This window comes from Rhinichthys klamathensis, unplaced genomic scaffold (genome assembly GCF_029890125.1).
Source record: "Rhinichthys klamathensis goyatoka isolate OS25496 unplaced genomic scaffold, OSU_Roscu_1.1 h1tg000866l_1, whole genome shotgun sequence".
NCBI lineage: Eukaryota > Metazoa > Chordata > Actinopteri > Cypriniformes > Leuciscidae > Rhinichthys > Rhinichthys klamathensis.
The window spans coordinates 58,005-74,243 of record NW_026607233.1 but is presented as its reverse complement, the minus strand read 5'-3'; the positions used below and the strand labels follow the sequence as shown (position 1 = coordinate 74,243).

Below are 16,239 nucleotides of genomic sequence, written 5' to 3'. Positions count from 1 at the left end.
GAAAAACTTGGAGTTTACATTTACAATTTATATTTTTGGGAGATTTTTTTGTACATTTTTTGGACTTAATCTGCCAGGCAATTGTTTGGAAAACTAGCAGCACGTCTTTCCTTAGAGGCTCCCTGAAATCAATTTTTTTTTTTTAGCTTTTAGTATTAATATGTTAGCCTTTGGGTCATGAATAAGCTGGTTTGTTCCAAAACAACGACAACATTCACATTTAGGAGATATAAGCATTCAAAACTTAGTCTCTCACTTCCGCTAAAAAGGATCAGGGAAGTTTATGACATTACCGCGGACTTCAGCTTCTCATCACATCTTCTGTCCAATCAAATGCTCTCTAGAATCAGAAGCTCCGCCCCCTATGCTATAAACACCACCTGACCAAAGCGACCGTTGACACGGAGTAATATGGGTTGGAGATGTGTGTTCAGTTGCTCAAACGCTCGAGTTTTATTCCGTTTTCAAACTGTACGTTGTTTAAGAATTAAATGGCTGGAATATATTCACATCTCTACTATTGAATCCAACGCTCGGATTTGCTTCCATGGTGCTGTCAGTCTGTGAGGTAAACTAAACGCTATTGGCTATTTGAAAAGGGGGAGGAGCCATTCAATATGTCCCGCCTTCGCTTCCTGTTTCAGTGGAAATTATGTCAACGCATCAAACAAAGCTGTGCGGATCCAAGGCACTTCAGTGGGCCTTTATGCTCTTTTAAAAAGTCTTGATTTTGTGTCTGGGGTTTAACAGAATAGTTAAATGTTCAAAAAACAACTATTTCCCTCATATTCTCCATTGTTGCGGCTCCTCTCTTCCCAGTCTGTCAGTAACGCTCTGTTTACTTCCTGTCTCTATGAAGCCCCTCCTTCTGAAAAGCACACTGTGCTCTGATTGGTCGGCTGGATCAGTGTGTTGTGATTGGTCGAGCGCTTTGAGTGTGTTTGGGAAATGTCCCGCCCCTTTCCATAACCGCCAGTTTAACACACTACTAACTAACTCAACCAGGCCCCGCCCCTTTATTCTGCGCATTAATTATTATAATGAGGAATATTGTGACGTGTTCGTTCCCGGAAGAAACTTAAGCCTACAATGGAGGCGTTTCAGCATATTAAAAACACCACATAGACATATAAACAACATTAAAAGCTTAGGGGGACTTTAAATACTTCATTCCCACTATTAAATACCCGTTAGATGCCTTATTTCCACTTTTCGAACATTGTGTACGTTTTTATTTAAAACGAATGCCTCTTTAAGCTGATATGCAAGAGACAAGAATAAGTTCAGAAAAAGGCGAATTGTCTCAGAGAATGAGAAACTGCCAATTTTCCAAACACAAGAACATCCACTTATGCTTCATACAGAAATTCAGATCAACTTCAGCCATGACTGCCAGCAAAAACTAAAAGACGAGAGGCTGGGAAACTACAATGAGCCAAACAATGCTCTCGACTTATCAAGCCTAATTAGAGAAGTTTATAGTCGTGACACGCAGATATGAGCCCTTAAAGATGCTTGGCAACGTTCTTATCAACAGGGCTTTGATTAATAATGGGGAATGTTTTGTCATTATTATCACAAACTGAATGCTCTCTCCAAAATGTTTTCATATCCCAGTATATTAGGGTCTCAAAAGCTGGTGAGAAACCGGCCGTAATTGAGCAGAGGAGTGGAGAAGCCATTGATTTGTGAATAGTCCACTGTCCGCTGAAGTGTGTATCTTATTAAAGCTTCTGCAGAGCGCGAGTGCATAATTACAGCTGCTCGCGCGGGAGAAAGCCGTCAAATCTGCATTACAGAAGGGAGACAAGAGCCTTCAAATTAGTGCTTGCTTTAGAGCTGACAAAATAATACGGGCAAAGCTGTGGAATAGGCAAAGATCTCCTGGGAGAAGACACACAGAAGAGCCCGAGTGAAATCAAAAATGATATATTCAAACAAATTACATAAAAGTCAAATGATATGTCAGAAATATCAGACAAAATGTAATGTTTATATATATATAGACACATTTAAAGGTCATAAACTCCACTGCATCAATGCTATGAATCATAAAATTTTTAATTAAATTAAAATCGCAGGAAAATAGTGCTAGTAGAAAAATTGAGGTGCACATCTGGCGCTCAATATTGCAATGATTTCATTATTTTTTTCCTGGAAATCTCCATGTGGCATTTCTTGTCAAATCAATCAATCAATCAATCAATCAATCAATCAATCAATCAATCAAGCAATCAAGCAATCAAGCAAACACAATTAATCAATCAATCAATCAATCAAACACTCAATCAATCAATCAATCAAACAAACACAATCAATCAATCAAACACTCAATCAATCAAACACTCAATCAATCAAACACTCAATCAATCAAACACTCAATCAATCAATCAATCAATCAATCAAACAAACACAATCAATCAAACACAATCAATCAAACACTCAATCAATCAAACACTCAATCAATCAATCAATCAATCAAACACAATTAATCAATCAATCAATCAAACACTCAATCAATCAATCAATCAAACACTCAATCAATCAATCAAACACTCAATCAATCAATCAATCAAACAAACACAATCAATCAATCAATCAAACACTCAATCAATCAATCAATCAATCAAACACTCAATCAATCAATCAATCAAACACAATCAATCAAACACTCAATCAAACACAATCAATCAATCACTCAATCAAAAACACAATCAATCAAACACTCAATCAAAAACCCAATCAATCAATCAAACACTCAATCAATCACTCAATCAATCAAACACTCAATCAATCAATCAATCAATCAATCAATCAATCAATCAATCAATCAATCAATCAATCACTCAATCACTCAATCAATCAAACACTCAATCAATCAATCAACTCAATCAATCAATCAATCAATCAAACACTCAATCAATCAATCAATCAAACACAATCAATCAATCAAACACTCAATCACTCAATCAATCAAACACTCAATCAATCAATCAACTCAATCAATCAATCAATCAATCAAACACAATCAATCAATCAATCAAACACAATCAATCAATCAATCAATCAAACACTCAATCAATCAAACAACTCAATCAATCAATCAATCAATCAATCAATCAAACACAATCAATCAGTCAATCAAACACTCAATCAATCAAACAACTCAATCAACTCAATCAATCAATCAATCAATCAAACACAATCAATCAGTCAATCAAACACTCAATCAATCAATCAATCAATCAATCAAACACTCAATCAATCAATCAATCAAACACAATCAATCAATCACTTAATCAAACAATCAATTAAACACTCAATCAATCAATCAAACACTCAATCAATCAATCAAACGCTCAATCAATCAATCAATCAAACACTCAATTTAACAAACACTCACTCAATCAATCAAACACTCAATCAATCAAACACTCAAATTTAATAAAATATGTATTTAGGAATTGATACAAATTGTATTAAATATATTTTTAATTAGATTGAATAAATTTAATAAAATATTTCATTTGAACTTAATACGCATTTTCACTGTACTTTATTTTTTGCATGAACTGTTTTGCATTAATATGTGAATCAATTGATCACGACAGAAGCATCACATGATAAAGATTGTGAGCAAAAAACTTAAATAAAAAATAATAATAACAAAGCTCACAACTGTCATTTACACAAAGTGTAAACACAGATAATCAAACGGAAGCTCAGGCAAACGAGTCGAATCTCCACGCCTGGTGTTTCAGCCGCTGATTCGAGACAATCACGACTTCCTTGTTATTAGTGACGGATAAAGGCGGGATTTTCCACATAATAGGCCGTGGAAAATGTGGAGAGGATTACTTCCGGCTTATTTAACCACAGACGGCACTGTCCGGTGGGATTCTGTACGCACTCGCTTGATTTGCAAGAGCTAAATGCTGGACACGGCCAACCATTACAAATCACTGTCTGATTTGGTTTTTGCATTTGATAAGCTTTCATATTCCAGCCATGTTCATTAGGCGTTTGGTCTGGATATGGACAAATAACAAATATCTTACCTATGCTGATTTAACAAAAACAAATTCACACAAAATAGCTTTTTAAATAACAAAAAAGCACAAAAAAAAAAATAATCGCACCAGCAGACAGATTTTTTAAGGGGTCATAATATGTTTTTTTGCACACACACACACACACACACACAACAAATATATATGTGGAAAAATGATTATTTTCAATCTTCATTCTGAGCCTCTGTCAGAAATTATCCATTTTTAAGGCGTGGCTCCTTTAAGGCTGGCCAGTGACTGAACGCCAGTGGGCGGGGCCTATGATGTGATGATGGATCACCATTGGTCGATGTCTTGCTCTGGAGGCGGGCATATGCAAATGTGTTTGCCCGTGTGACATCACAGATCCCGCAATATCAAAAAAAGCTGTTTTTGTAGCTTTATTAAATAAAAGCTTTGTTTATATTGAGGAGGGCGTTGTAAGAAATTTGCAGGATGTTCAACAAAGACCTCTTATAAGACCAAAAGATCCAGAGAAATGTGATTTCTCATGTCAGGACCACTTTAATCAAAACATCAGCTATCTGGCTCGCTGTGATTTTCTTTAGTCAATGACATCATTTAAGCCAGTTCCTCAGGGCCCCAATTAAGAAGCACCCTAATAAAGGATTGGGATTCGTTTAAGATGATTAGCTGTGTTAACAGGGCAGAGTAAATCCAAGGTTATGTAACCTAACCGGCATTGTCATCAACCAGTGTCCAAGTTCCTTTGCAAAGAGCACTTGCCAATCAGATTACAGCGAACGGTCTCCACTGACAGACAGCCTGAGCGAGACAACGAACAGACACAACACAGACACTTCATCAAGTATTTATTTGGTGTGCTTTGCTCTTTACATCTGTGGAAACACTTAGTCAACTCTTTCTAGTCATATATCCCGGTTTCTGTAGAGCAGCGCTATTGATCTCATAACTTTAAGAAAGTGCATTTTAAATGCATTGATTCAGATTTTTGAGTAAAAACATTCACGTGATTCTGCAAGGTTTAATCATAATCTTAAGAGTTGCAAGCAATCTAACATCTTAAAGATTCCTAATGAGATTTTGGATTTTCCTACAACAGGTTTACATGCATCCAAGGTCAAAAACACTTACATTTTCTCAAAATATACATTGCACATCTCCTCATTTCTCGAAGAGTCTGAAACGGTTCGTTTGGAGATTCAGTCTCTCTAAACTCCGCCTCTCTGAGAGCTGCTCTGCTCTGATTGGTCAGACGGCCCAGTTTGTCGTGATTGGTCGACCACTTACAGCACGTGTCAAAAATGAAAAGCACATTACCATATCTGAATCTCTGCTCTTCCTCGTCGCTTGATACACACTGATACGAACAATGACGTCGGTTTTAATGTATATTCCAGCGAGTCTAATTCCTTATAAAGTGCATGAAAATGCACAGAAAACCAGCGTCTTTTCAACATGTCGACAACACGAACAAACTCTTCCAGTCTCTGCTACAACTATTGATTGAGGGCGGGGCTAAGTAGAACTTGTTCACAGGGAGCCAATGAAGATCTTAGGCTAGCAATATGCAAATTTGTAATATTTTTACCTAGTTTTTTTATTGTTTTATTTATTTGTTTAAAAGGGACAATGCAGTCACACATAGTTTCAATACAAACCCTGCAACTGATGCACAGCATATAGAGTTTATAGCTAAGTGTATTATAAAACAGATACATACACTTCAGAATCGATCCTTTCTTTTAGAAGACAAAAAGTATTTGTCATGCACTTTGATCTTTTACATTAACAGACAGCTATATTACAGGTGAAATTCGAAAAATTATTTATTTCAGTAATGCGACTTAAAATGTGAAACTAATATATTATATAGACTCATTACATGCAAAGTGAGATATTTCAAGCCTTTATTTGTTATAATTTTGATGATTATGGCTATAAAACCGTTTCACAAATATTCTAATTTTGAATTTGGGGTTTTCATATGCTGTAAGCCATAATCATCAAAATTTTAACAAATGAAGGCTTGAAATATCTCACTTTGCATGTAATGAGTCTATATAATATATTAGTTTCACCTTTTAAGTTGAATTACTGAAGTAAATGAACGTTTTTGCACGATATTCTAATTTTTTGAGTTTCACCTATACACATAGGTGAAACTCGTTAATATTACATGAAAGTAGTTAATATTCAAAAAAATCACAATAGAGGGACTTTAAAGACTCACATCCACCATAATTGCATGAAAATACCTTCAAAATCAGTTATTTCCATGCAGTTGAGTTTGGTCAGTTTCAAGCTAATCATTTTGTTCCATAATCCTTCATGAGCAAATCTGAATGCCGGACTGAAATGATGCAGATGACTTTGTGCGCTCATAAATAATTCATGAAGATTCAGAAATTTTCAAGTGGAGAAAAAAAAACAAAAAAAAACATAACATGAATAAAACACATCTGATCAATTATTCAGCGCCACAGCCGTCAGCATTTCACATTCACAAGAACGGTCATGTTGAACAACTCCAGCATCCGTCCTCGCAGAGAGAAGGCCTATGGCTACAGCGGGAAATGAGAACGCAATGAACATCCGCCTCCAATGGAAATACGCCATGCATTTTTCAAACTTGTCATACGGCACTTCAAGAGAAATGGTCCATGAAATTTCGTTTTAAATGTTTGAGACAGTGCGCCTCGGGATGTCAAAAGAAGCACTACATTTCAACTCAAAGTGATCAAAGTGAATTTGGTTCATATGAATATTAGCTTCTTAATACCACAATTTATTATAAGGTGCGTCCCAATTCATGTACTTATGCACTGTTCTGGGGCCGCTTTCACAAAGACAGACTTCGACTACGGCTTAGATATAGTAGATAGTCAGACTTCAGATAGACGTCTAAATCAGACCGTTGCACAAAGCACTGAAGACTCTGACTATCTTAAGTAGGACTACACTGCAATGCATTCTGGGTAAAATAAGACACTTTTCAAAACAAAAAACATGGCGGATGGAGTAAGCGCATTCAACCGCTCGGTGCAGTTTACCCCAGCGGGAGATATGTGTGTGTTGGAGGAGTTTAACAGTTACATTTTACTTGGGAAATTTAGCGGAGAATGTAGCAACAAGAAGAAATGTGTAATTTGGACAAAGATTGCTACGACAGTTAACAGCGTTAATCCGAGCGTTGGGCGGAGCGTTAAAGACGTACAGAAAAGATACAAAAACATGGTACAAGATGCCAAAAAATAAACATTTAAGAGGAAATATCCAAAAACGGGAGAGAAACTTAATGGTGATGAATATATATGGTGGACAGTCACTTATGTTTTCTTTCGGCTGTTTGTAGTGTAACTGATTGTTGCTGCTGGTTGCCAAGGTAACTGATTGTTGCTGCTGGTTGCCAAGGTAACTGATTGTTACTGCTGGTTGCCAAGGTAACAAAGTCTTAGACCTAAGTTAGCCTAAGGTGTCTAATTTTTTGGTTTAAATTAAGTCAGTCTTTATTTTTGTGAAACAGTCTAACTTGCATTAGACTAGTCTATGAGCACATTTTAGACTTGTCTAACACTATAGACCGGTCTAGAATAGCTTTGTGAAACCGGCCGGTGAGAAGTGTGTTCACACTGAAAATTCCAAATGGAATAATAAGAACACTTTAAATACCGATGATGCAATGAATTAACTGAAAACACCAAAGTGTGGTGATGTTGAATGACAAAATAACCATATAAAATTAATTCACTACACTGTGAAAGATTATATGATCAATACACTCTAAAAAATGCTGGGTTGTTTCAACCCAAATTTGGGTCAAATATGGACAAACCCAAATGTTGGGTTAAAAATGCAATTAAAAAATTTACAGTTGATAGTGAAAGTTGAAGTTGGGTTAAAATTTGAAATTACATTTTTAACCCAACATTTGGGTTTGTCCATATTTGACCCAAATTTGGGTTAAAACAACCCAGCATTGTTTAGAGTGTACGTTATGACAACTTTTTTTTATAAGTTAAGATTCAACTTATTTTTTAAGTCAGTTTAATGTAATTTAAGTTGAAATGACTTGTCCTTAAAAATATAAGTCAGCAACTGTTTTTTACATTGAACATGGTTGAGTACATAGTGTGTATAGTGCGTCATTTGGGACACGACTATAGTTTTAAACTAGTGCATCTGGATTTCAAACATGGCTCAAATTCTGAAAGCAAAGCTATCGGAGTAACTTGAGTATCGCTGACATGATCAACATTTGCAAATGGTTCCCTATGCGTAAAAAACTCTGAATTACAGTTCCAGGTTACCACAAAAAAACATGGAGAAACTAGAAAGGCTTCCACTGCTGCTCTTGCACCCAAAATCAAAACACATGGCATGTGGGTAATTCTGAACGGACTCGACGCCACTTGAAGTCGTTGCAAACTGCTGAATAAAGCAAACCTGTTGCACAGATTGTATATTGACGGATGTGCCAAGCTGCTACTGTAATACAGTACGGACTGTGAAGGCAACTACTACTACTACTAAACCACATGAGCGGTTTCCATCCAAACTTACTTATGCACCACATTTGAATATGGCATTAAACATTTGTGAATAAAACAGAGTTTCATTCCCTTGACTTCAAGAGTCAAAATTGTCACGCAAAATTGGTGCAAAATATCAGTAATAAAGATGTAAGTTGCTGCAATCTGACTCTTTTTCCCTCCATCATAAATGAGTCTCAGAGCGTCAGACGAAACACAATAAACGCTGTCATGTTCTCTTTCAAAATTACTAAATAATTTTGCAACGATTTTCTGATTCATAAGCTGCTAGAAGAATAACAAAGTGCAGACTCTTTGCGCAACAAGTTCAATTTCGAAAATACATTAGTTTAATATGGTTATTATGGTAAGAAATACCAGTTTTGCAATATCAATCAGCATAACGAGCTGTTTTTGAACAGCTAAAAATAACTGGAAGCGAATGACACCGGAAGCCTCGACATGCTCAAGATTATCCAAAATAAGGTGAAACTTTAAAGAAGAACTTCAAAACAGAAATTTGACAATGTTACAAATATTTGGTTTTCAAAAATTCATAGATTGATTAATCAGCCAATTTGAGATGCCGATAATCATGGCAGCTTCGTTGATTAACAAAAGTTTAGGCACATCAATTCCAAAAATCAAACAATTTTGATTAAATATTGCAAAACATAAATGTTCATTTGACATAAAAAATTATACAGTCAAACCAAAAATTATTCAGACAGCACCAGATATTATATATTTTTACTAGTGTGTGCAGGACACTATAGATCATTTATGTAAGTGAGGAGAGCAAAATAAAGTAAAATGTGACATATTACACCCAAATATTCTTCATACAGTGTAAAATTTATACAAATTTGGGACCAAAAAGTCTTCCTCCACTTTGAGCCGATCATGTTTTCTTCAGTGTGTTTTCTGTAATTGCTAATGCTCTTTTTACACACACACTGAACAACATGAAGCATTGCTTGGTCACTGGTTGAGCTAAACTGGTATTATCTAATTGTGTAGTTAAATTTAACAGCTGACAGATATTCAACATAATTCATGTGTGAGAGTCTAACCGAAGGACGGACAAAACCAGTCAAATATCCACTGATCTGAGAACTGAGTTCTGCCCATATTTATCACCATTTTCTAAACTATAGCGAATAAACTGTGATAATGTGAGAAATGTTGAAGGCGTCTGAATAAATATTGGTTAGACTGTATATGCATTATATTACATATCCGCTACTATTTTGTTGGAACAGTGTGTGCCAATAGTATATAATTATAAATGCACATCTCAGGGTGTCTACAGATATAAACAAGTTAAATTTAAGACTTTTTAACGCCACTTTGAATGAAATCTAAGACCAAACCTGTGATGCAAATACACATTATATGTAATATTTAATGTTTAGTCATTGAAGTAATTTAATATTAACTACTTGTTTATTGAACTAAAATCAATGTTACATTTGCAATCGTGAGAATATTCAGCAAAATAGCTCCCGTCATCTTATGTTACTCAACTATAAATAAAAAAAAACTCAACATTTGTGAATTTTTACCTCAGTATGTTTCTCTGTGAGTTATGATGTGTGCGCTTATGCTCGTTTGTTTTGATTTCTCACTATAAAGTCTCTCACAGAGACGGGCGAGTCTCAACAGCGCTTACAGAAACACATTATCATTATCAATCGCCGTTTATGTAATAAAATCAGAATCATTCTCGTGATTCGATGCTTCGCCGGTTATTTGACGGACATTGGGTCCATCAGACTGGAGACATTTCAGCGGTAAATGTGACCAGAAATATTTAAGACCCATCGAATCTGAATTTAAGACATTTTAATACTTTTTAAGGCCTTTATTTAAGACTTTTTAAGGACCCGCGGCCACCCTGACAGCTGAAACAGCTGTGTTTCTGTAGGGTTATTAACTGTGTGAGTGGCATGTGAGCATCTCCTGAAGTCACCCAGAACAGCCTGTCGATGGGCGGGATGACAGTGAGGTCGCGAGGGGTCGCGAGAGGTCACGAGGGGTCGTTCGGGACACAGGCATTCGTGGGGTCTGGGAACGGCTGTTTAAACAGAGTGAGAGCTGCTATCCCCGACTGGCACCAGTGAACATTGTTCCCACTAATCCTTCAGAGCCGCCCGTCCCCGTCTCACCGGGACAAAACACACAGCAGGGAACCGGGGCACCAACACACACACGCACACACACACACACACGGAGATCACGGTGTGATCAACAACGCTAAAGGCAAAGCGGTCGCAAAAGAGTTTGACTTCTTACACTCTAAACAATGCTGGGTTGTTTTAACCCAAATTTGGGTCAAATGTGGACAAACCCAAATGTTGGGTTAAAAATGTAATTTAAAATTTTAACCCAACTTCAACTTTCACTTTCAACTGTACATTTTTTCAATAACATTTTTAACCCAACATTTAGGTTTGTCCATATTTGACCCAAATTTGGGTTGAAACAACCCAGCATTTTTTAGAGTGTATAACACCTGCCATCATAACAATTGAGGAAGAGATGGCATAACAATGTTTATTGCAATCCTAATTCTGAACAAGAATACACTACTAGTACTGTTAAAAACTAGGAAAGATTGTTTTTCCAAGAATGCATTTGATCAGAATCAGTGAAATACTTTTAGCATTTAAAATAGCAGCAAATCAGCATTTTAGAAAGGTTTCTGAAGGAGCGTGTGACACTGAAGACTGTGCAAGCTTGTTTACGCCACAGAATAAAACATTTTAAAAGATAATTGTGACTTTTTAATCTCACAACTGCGAGTTTAAATCTCGCATTTCTGACTTTATTTCTCAGAATTGCGATATAAATTCACAATTCTGACTTTATGAAATGCAATTCCGGGTTTAATTCTCGCAATTCGGACATCTTTTCTCAGAAATGTGAGATATAAACACGCAATTGCAAGTTATAAAGTCCAATAAGGAATAAATGACTTTTTTCCTCAGAATTGCGACTTATATCATGCAATTCTGACTTTATATCTCCCAATTGCGTGTTATAAAGTTATAAATTGTGAGATGAAAAGTTTTTTTATTTTTTATTCTGTGGCGGAAACAAGCTTCCATAGAAGACTGGAGTAATGATGCTGAAAATTCATCTTTGATCAGAGGAATAAATTACACGTATATTCACATAGAAAACAGCTGATTTACATTGTAAAAATATTTAATAATTTTACTGTATTTTTATCAAAAAACCCAGCCATCTTGAGCAGAAGAGGCTTCTTTCAAAAACATCATAAAACCAAACTTTTGAAGGATATATCTGCACTGTATATCCTGATAGCATGTGTGGTTATTATATTATTTCATGCACATTGAAAGCTTTTGCTTCCTACGGGATGCACATCTTAATGCATTAAAGCCATTTCATGTGCACTTCAATTTGAAATGATATGTTATAATGATAAGCATCAGCTTAGGGTTTAAAAAAAATCACTGCATTAGAAAAATAGTTTTTGATCATCATTTGAAACAAGCTCAACATGAATGATGCAAAACTGTAGATATAACAACGTGCAAATATGTTTTTGGTAACACTTTATAATAACAAATGCTCATTAACATAACACATTTAGTTCAGATTATTACTTAAAATATACTTTTCGACAACAGTTGCTTTAAAGTCAATGCAAACACATCCGAAAAGTGAAGTTAGCTCTTAATATTTTGCTATCTAAATCAAAGATTATAACACATTTTTAAATGTTTAAAATCTTTATGTCTTCACTTTGAACAATATATATCAGTAAGACTTTACAAAAAGGTTCCATCTTTTAACATTAGTTACTAATAATGAAAAACACTTTGAAAGCATTTGTTAATTTCAACATTTACTAATACATTATAAAATTAAAAGTTAGTATCTGTTAATATTAGACACGAGTTAACCTGAACTGACACCGAACTGTTGTATTTTATTAACTAATATTAACAAAGAATACTGTAACTAATGTATTGCTCATTGTTAATGTTAGTTACTGCATTAACTAAAGGGAGCTTATTGTAAACTGTTACCAGTGCATCTATTGTTTTATCACTACAAATCTAAAAAAAAAATGCAAAAATCTTTAATTTAACATAAATGACACTTGCTTTGATATTGTAATCTATTGCAATGACATTAACATATTTTGCATGTGCAAATGCTTTTTGGGGTCACTGTACATGATCTACTGTTATAATTAGCATAATATAATAAGGATTAACTAACGTTAACTAATGGGAGTCTTACTAGTGCATCTATTGTTTTATCACTACAAATCTAAAAAAAAAAAAAGCTTTGAAAATGCAAAAAACTTCAAATTTAACATAAATGACACTTGCTTTAATATTTGATATCTACTGCAATGACATTAACACATTCATTTTGCATTAGCAAATGCTTTTTGGGGCCACTGTACATGATCTAATAGTATAATATAATAAGGATGCATTAGTTAGAGTTGTTATAAAGCGTCACTTCATTAACTAACGTTAACTAATGGAAGCTTATTGTGAAGTGTTACCAGTGCATCTATTGTTTTATCACTACAAATCTAAAATAAATGCTTAAAAAATGCAAAAATCTTTAATTTAGCATGAAAGACACTTGCTTTAATATTTGATATCTATTGCAATGACCCTAAAGCATTCATTTTGCATTAGCAAATGCTTTTTGGGGCCACTGTACATGATCTAATAGTATAATATAATAAGGATGCATTAGTTAGAGTTGTTATAAAGCGTCACTTCATTAACTAACGTTAACTAATGGGAGATTATTGTAAAGTGTTACCAGTGCATCTATTGTTTTATCACTACAAATAAAATATTAATGCTTTAAAAATGCAAAAATCTTTAATTTAACATAAAAGACACTTGCTTTAATATTTGATATCTATTGCAATGACATTAACACATTCATTTTGCATTAGCAAATGCTTTTTGGGGCCACTGTACATGATCTACTATATAGCTTAATATAATAAGGATGCATTAGTTAGAGTTGTTATAAAGCGTCACCGTTTTAGACAGTAGAAATCTTACCTGTCATATTCAGCATTGTCCTTGTCGCAGCGAGCGTCTTTATGTTTCTGCCAGTCTTTGCCATGTTTGCATGTGGTGAGGAGAACCACATCTTCAGCATTATGGACGTGGTAAAGCGCATTCCTGGTGTCAGATCCAATCCCAGTCAGATAGCGCTTGCCTTTAAAAACCAGCATGTATTTCCTAAATGGAGGGATGGTGTTGTACTTTAAATACCCTCGTTCTCCTCCAGTCCGAGGATGATCTTTGGAGAATAACGGGATTGAGATGTCAAATCTGGGTCTGAAGTTCTCGGTGCTGATGCTGGCTTTGGCCAACATGGCTTGTCCGATATCAAACCCCAAATCCTCCGTGTAATCCGGCCATGTGCCCGAATACAGGTTAAAGATCAGGTGGTTACGCCCGTTATTCCACAGGTTCAGGTTCTGGATCTTGGTTTTGAGGTTGTGAACGTACTGAGGAGAAAGCTGGTCTCGGTCCAGGGTGTCGAGGTTCAGAACGAAGAGACAAGCCTGTCCCGGGTCCGAAGTGAAGAACCTGGACCCTTCGATGGAGGACAAGATGTTCTGGTAGCTTTCCGACATCTTCTCACCTTTCTGTTGAGGGTAGACGTAGACTTTGAAGCCGTTCTTCTTGCACAAGGAGAAGTCGAAGCACGAGTCCATTCTGCACTTGGAAGATCCAGAGCTGTCATCTCTTCTGTGTCTCGGAGAAGTTCGGACATTGTAGTCTTCGGTTTGGGTCTGGTCCCAGGGAATAAAAGCTCGGAGCGGATCTGAGAAGGAAGGCCAGTGTGGATGAGGATCATCCGCTTGATTTGGACTCCTTCTGGAAGATGGTCCCTGCAGGTAAAAGAGGAGAATGAGACACACACCTGCAGAGGACAGAATTAAATAGCGTTTTTTGGCCTGCATGTGTCCTTAGGTCCAGGTGGAGCGGTTTGCTGATGAATCTGAAGGTTTTAACTCTTGCTGGACCGCATCTTCTTCCACAGACCTGCAGGGATTTGATGCTCTCGACTTCCACCTTATGATTCCGATCCCAAATCCAGCGCATGTGGGCGATTTAACCTGAACCCCTTGTTATGGATCTACCTCTCTCCTTTCTAGTGCCTGGTTCGCATTAGACAGCATCTAAACTACTGTCTGATGACACCTGACCTGCTCTGGGTCAACGAGAATCATCGGAAAGTACTTTCAGAGACGTGTTCTTGACATCCAGGCTCGGGGAATCCGAGAACTTCCCCAGCGATGGGTCTCACGTGATGTGTGTGGGTCAGAAAGATCCTGTCAAAAACTTCCCTGCCGGATAAATCCCCACAAATCCGTGTGTTCTCACATATTTTACGGCTGAAATAAATCCTCCTTTGGAAACGAGCAGTTGTTGTTTTGAAAACATCACAAACGCGTTTTTCTATTCCGCGTTACATTCATTCAAAGCGCTTCCTCCGATGCCGACGATACAATGTAACATTCCAGCGCTTTAATCCGAAGCGTCCAGTTGCGATTGTTACATTGTAGCATTCCAATCCCCTCTAGACTCCCGCTGACGTCACGCGCCTCCATCACGCACCGCGCGCTGTGATTGGCTCGCGTCATATCCGCTCGAGCCGACACTCCTGTAACCCGTTCATGACCACAGCCGAAGTGTCTTAAAGCAGCCACCGCAAAAAAGTGGCATGTGTTTTAAACAAAGATATGTTCTAAAAGTAAGTTTGATAGATCTAAGATGATAAAAATACATGTACTGTTCAAAATGAATACACGCTTTTTTTTTCTGCTTGTCAAACTGAAAATATCTATCTTTTTAGATATTTATCTAAAAGAAAAGAAAGGAATTCTGAAATTCCAAATGTGCCAATATGTGAAATTGAACCTTTGTGAATGTTTTCAGTGGCATAACTCACACTGGGGTCAGAAAAGTCACTGAAAGCATGAAAAGTTTTATAGTAGAAGACAGAATTGACACTAGAAACTTGACAAATGTTGCCCAAAACATTTATATTTGGCACAGTTTGATAGGAAAAGAGCTGTTTATTAATGACAACATTAAAAAATGTATTAAAATAATTATGACAACATACATTTTTGGGTGCACTAAAGATAATCTTTTTTTTTTTTTTTGCATGGGTGAATTACACAGTATTTTGATTTATTATACTTCTAAAATATATTTTCAAACCATTTCACAAAAGTAAGCTTGTTAGATTTGAGATTATAAAAATAGATGTACTGTTCAAAATGAATACAATTTAGACACTTTTTTATTTGCTTGTCAAACGTTAGAATATGTTTAGGCTCAATTTTGATTAATTCGTGACATCTATCTAAAACAAAAGTAAATCATTCTGAAATTTCAATGATGTATTTATCTTTACAAATAAAAATCCACTGAAAGCATAAAACGTTCTATAGTAGACAATCGTTTTAGAAACTTGATTAAAACATCACTCTAGTCTAAACATGGTTGTTTCAACCCAAATTTGAGCCAAATATGGACAAACCCAAATGTTGGGTTAAAAATGTAATTAAAAAATTACAGTTGAAAGTGAAAGTTGAAGTTGGGTTAAAATTTTAAATGACATTTTTAACATTTGGGTTTGTC

At 35.9% G+C, this 16,239-nt stretch overlaps 1 protein-coding gene across 1 annotated transcript in view; it reads right to left on the bottom strand.

Annotated features, from left to right (window-relative positions):
• The window catches only part of ext1a (exostosin glycosyltransferase 1a), a 119,143-nt gene extending 103,960 nt beyond the window's left edge, over positions 1–15,183 (bottom strand). Inside the window, exon 1 of the mRNA XM_056243905.1 lies at positions 13,636–15,183. Within this exon, the coding sequence (XP_056099880.1) occupies positions 13,636–14,549 (914 nt within the window). The 5' untranslated portion in view covers positions 14,550–15,183. The remainder of the gene's footprint in view (positions 1–13,635) is intronic.
• Between the last annotated feature and the right edge of the window lie 1,056 nt (positions 15,184–16,239).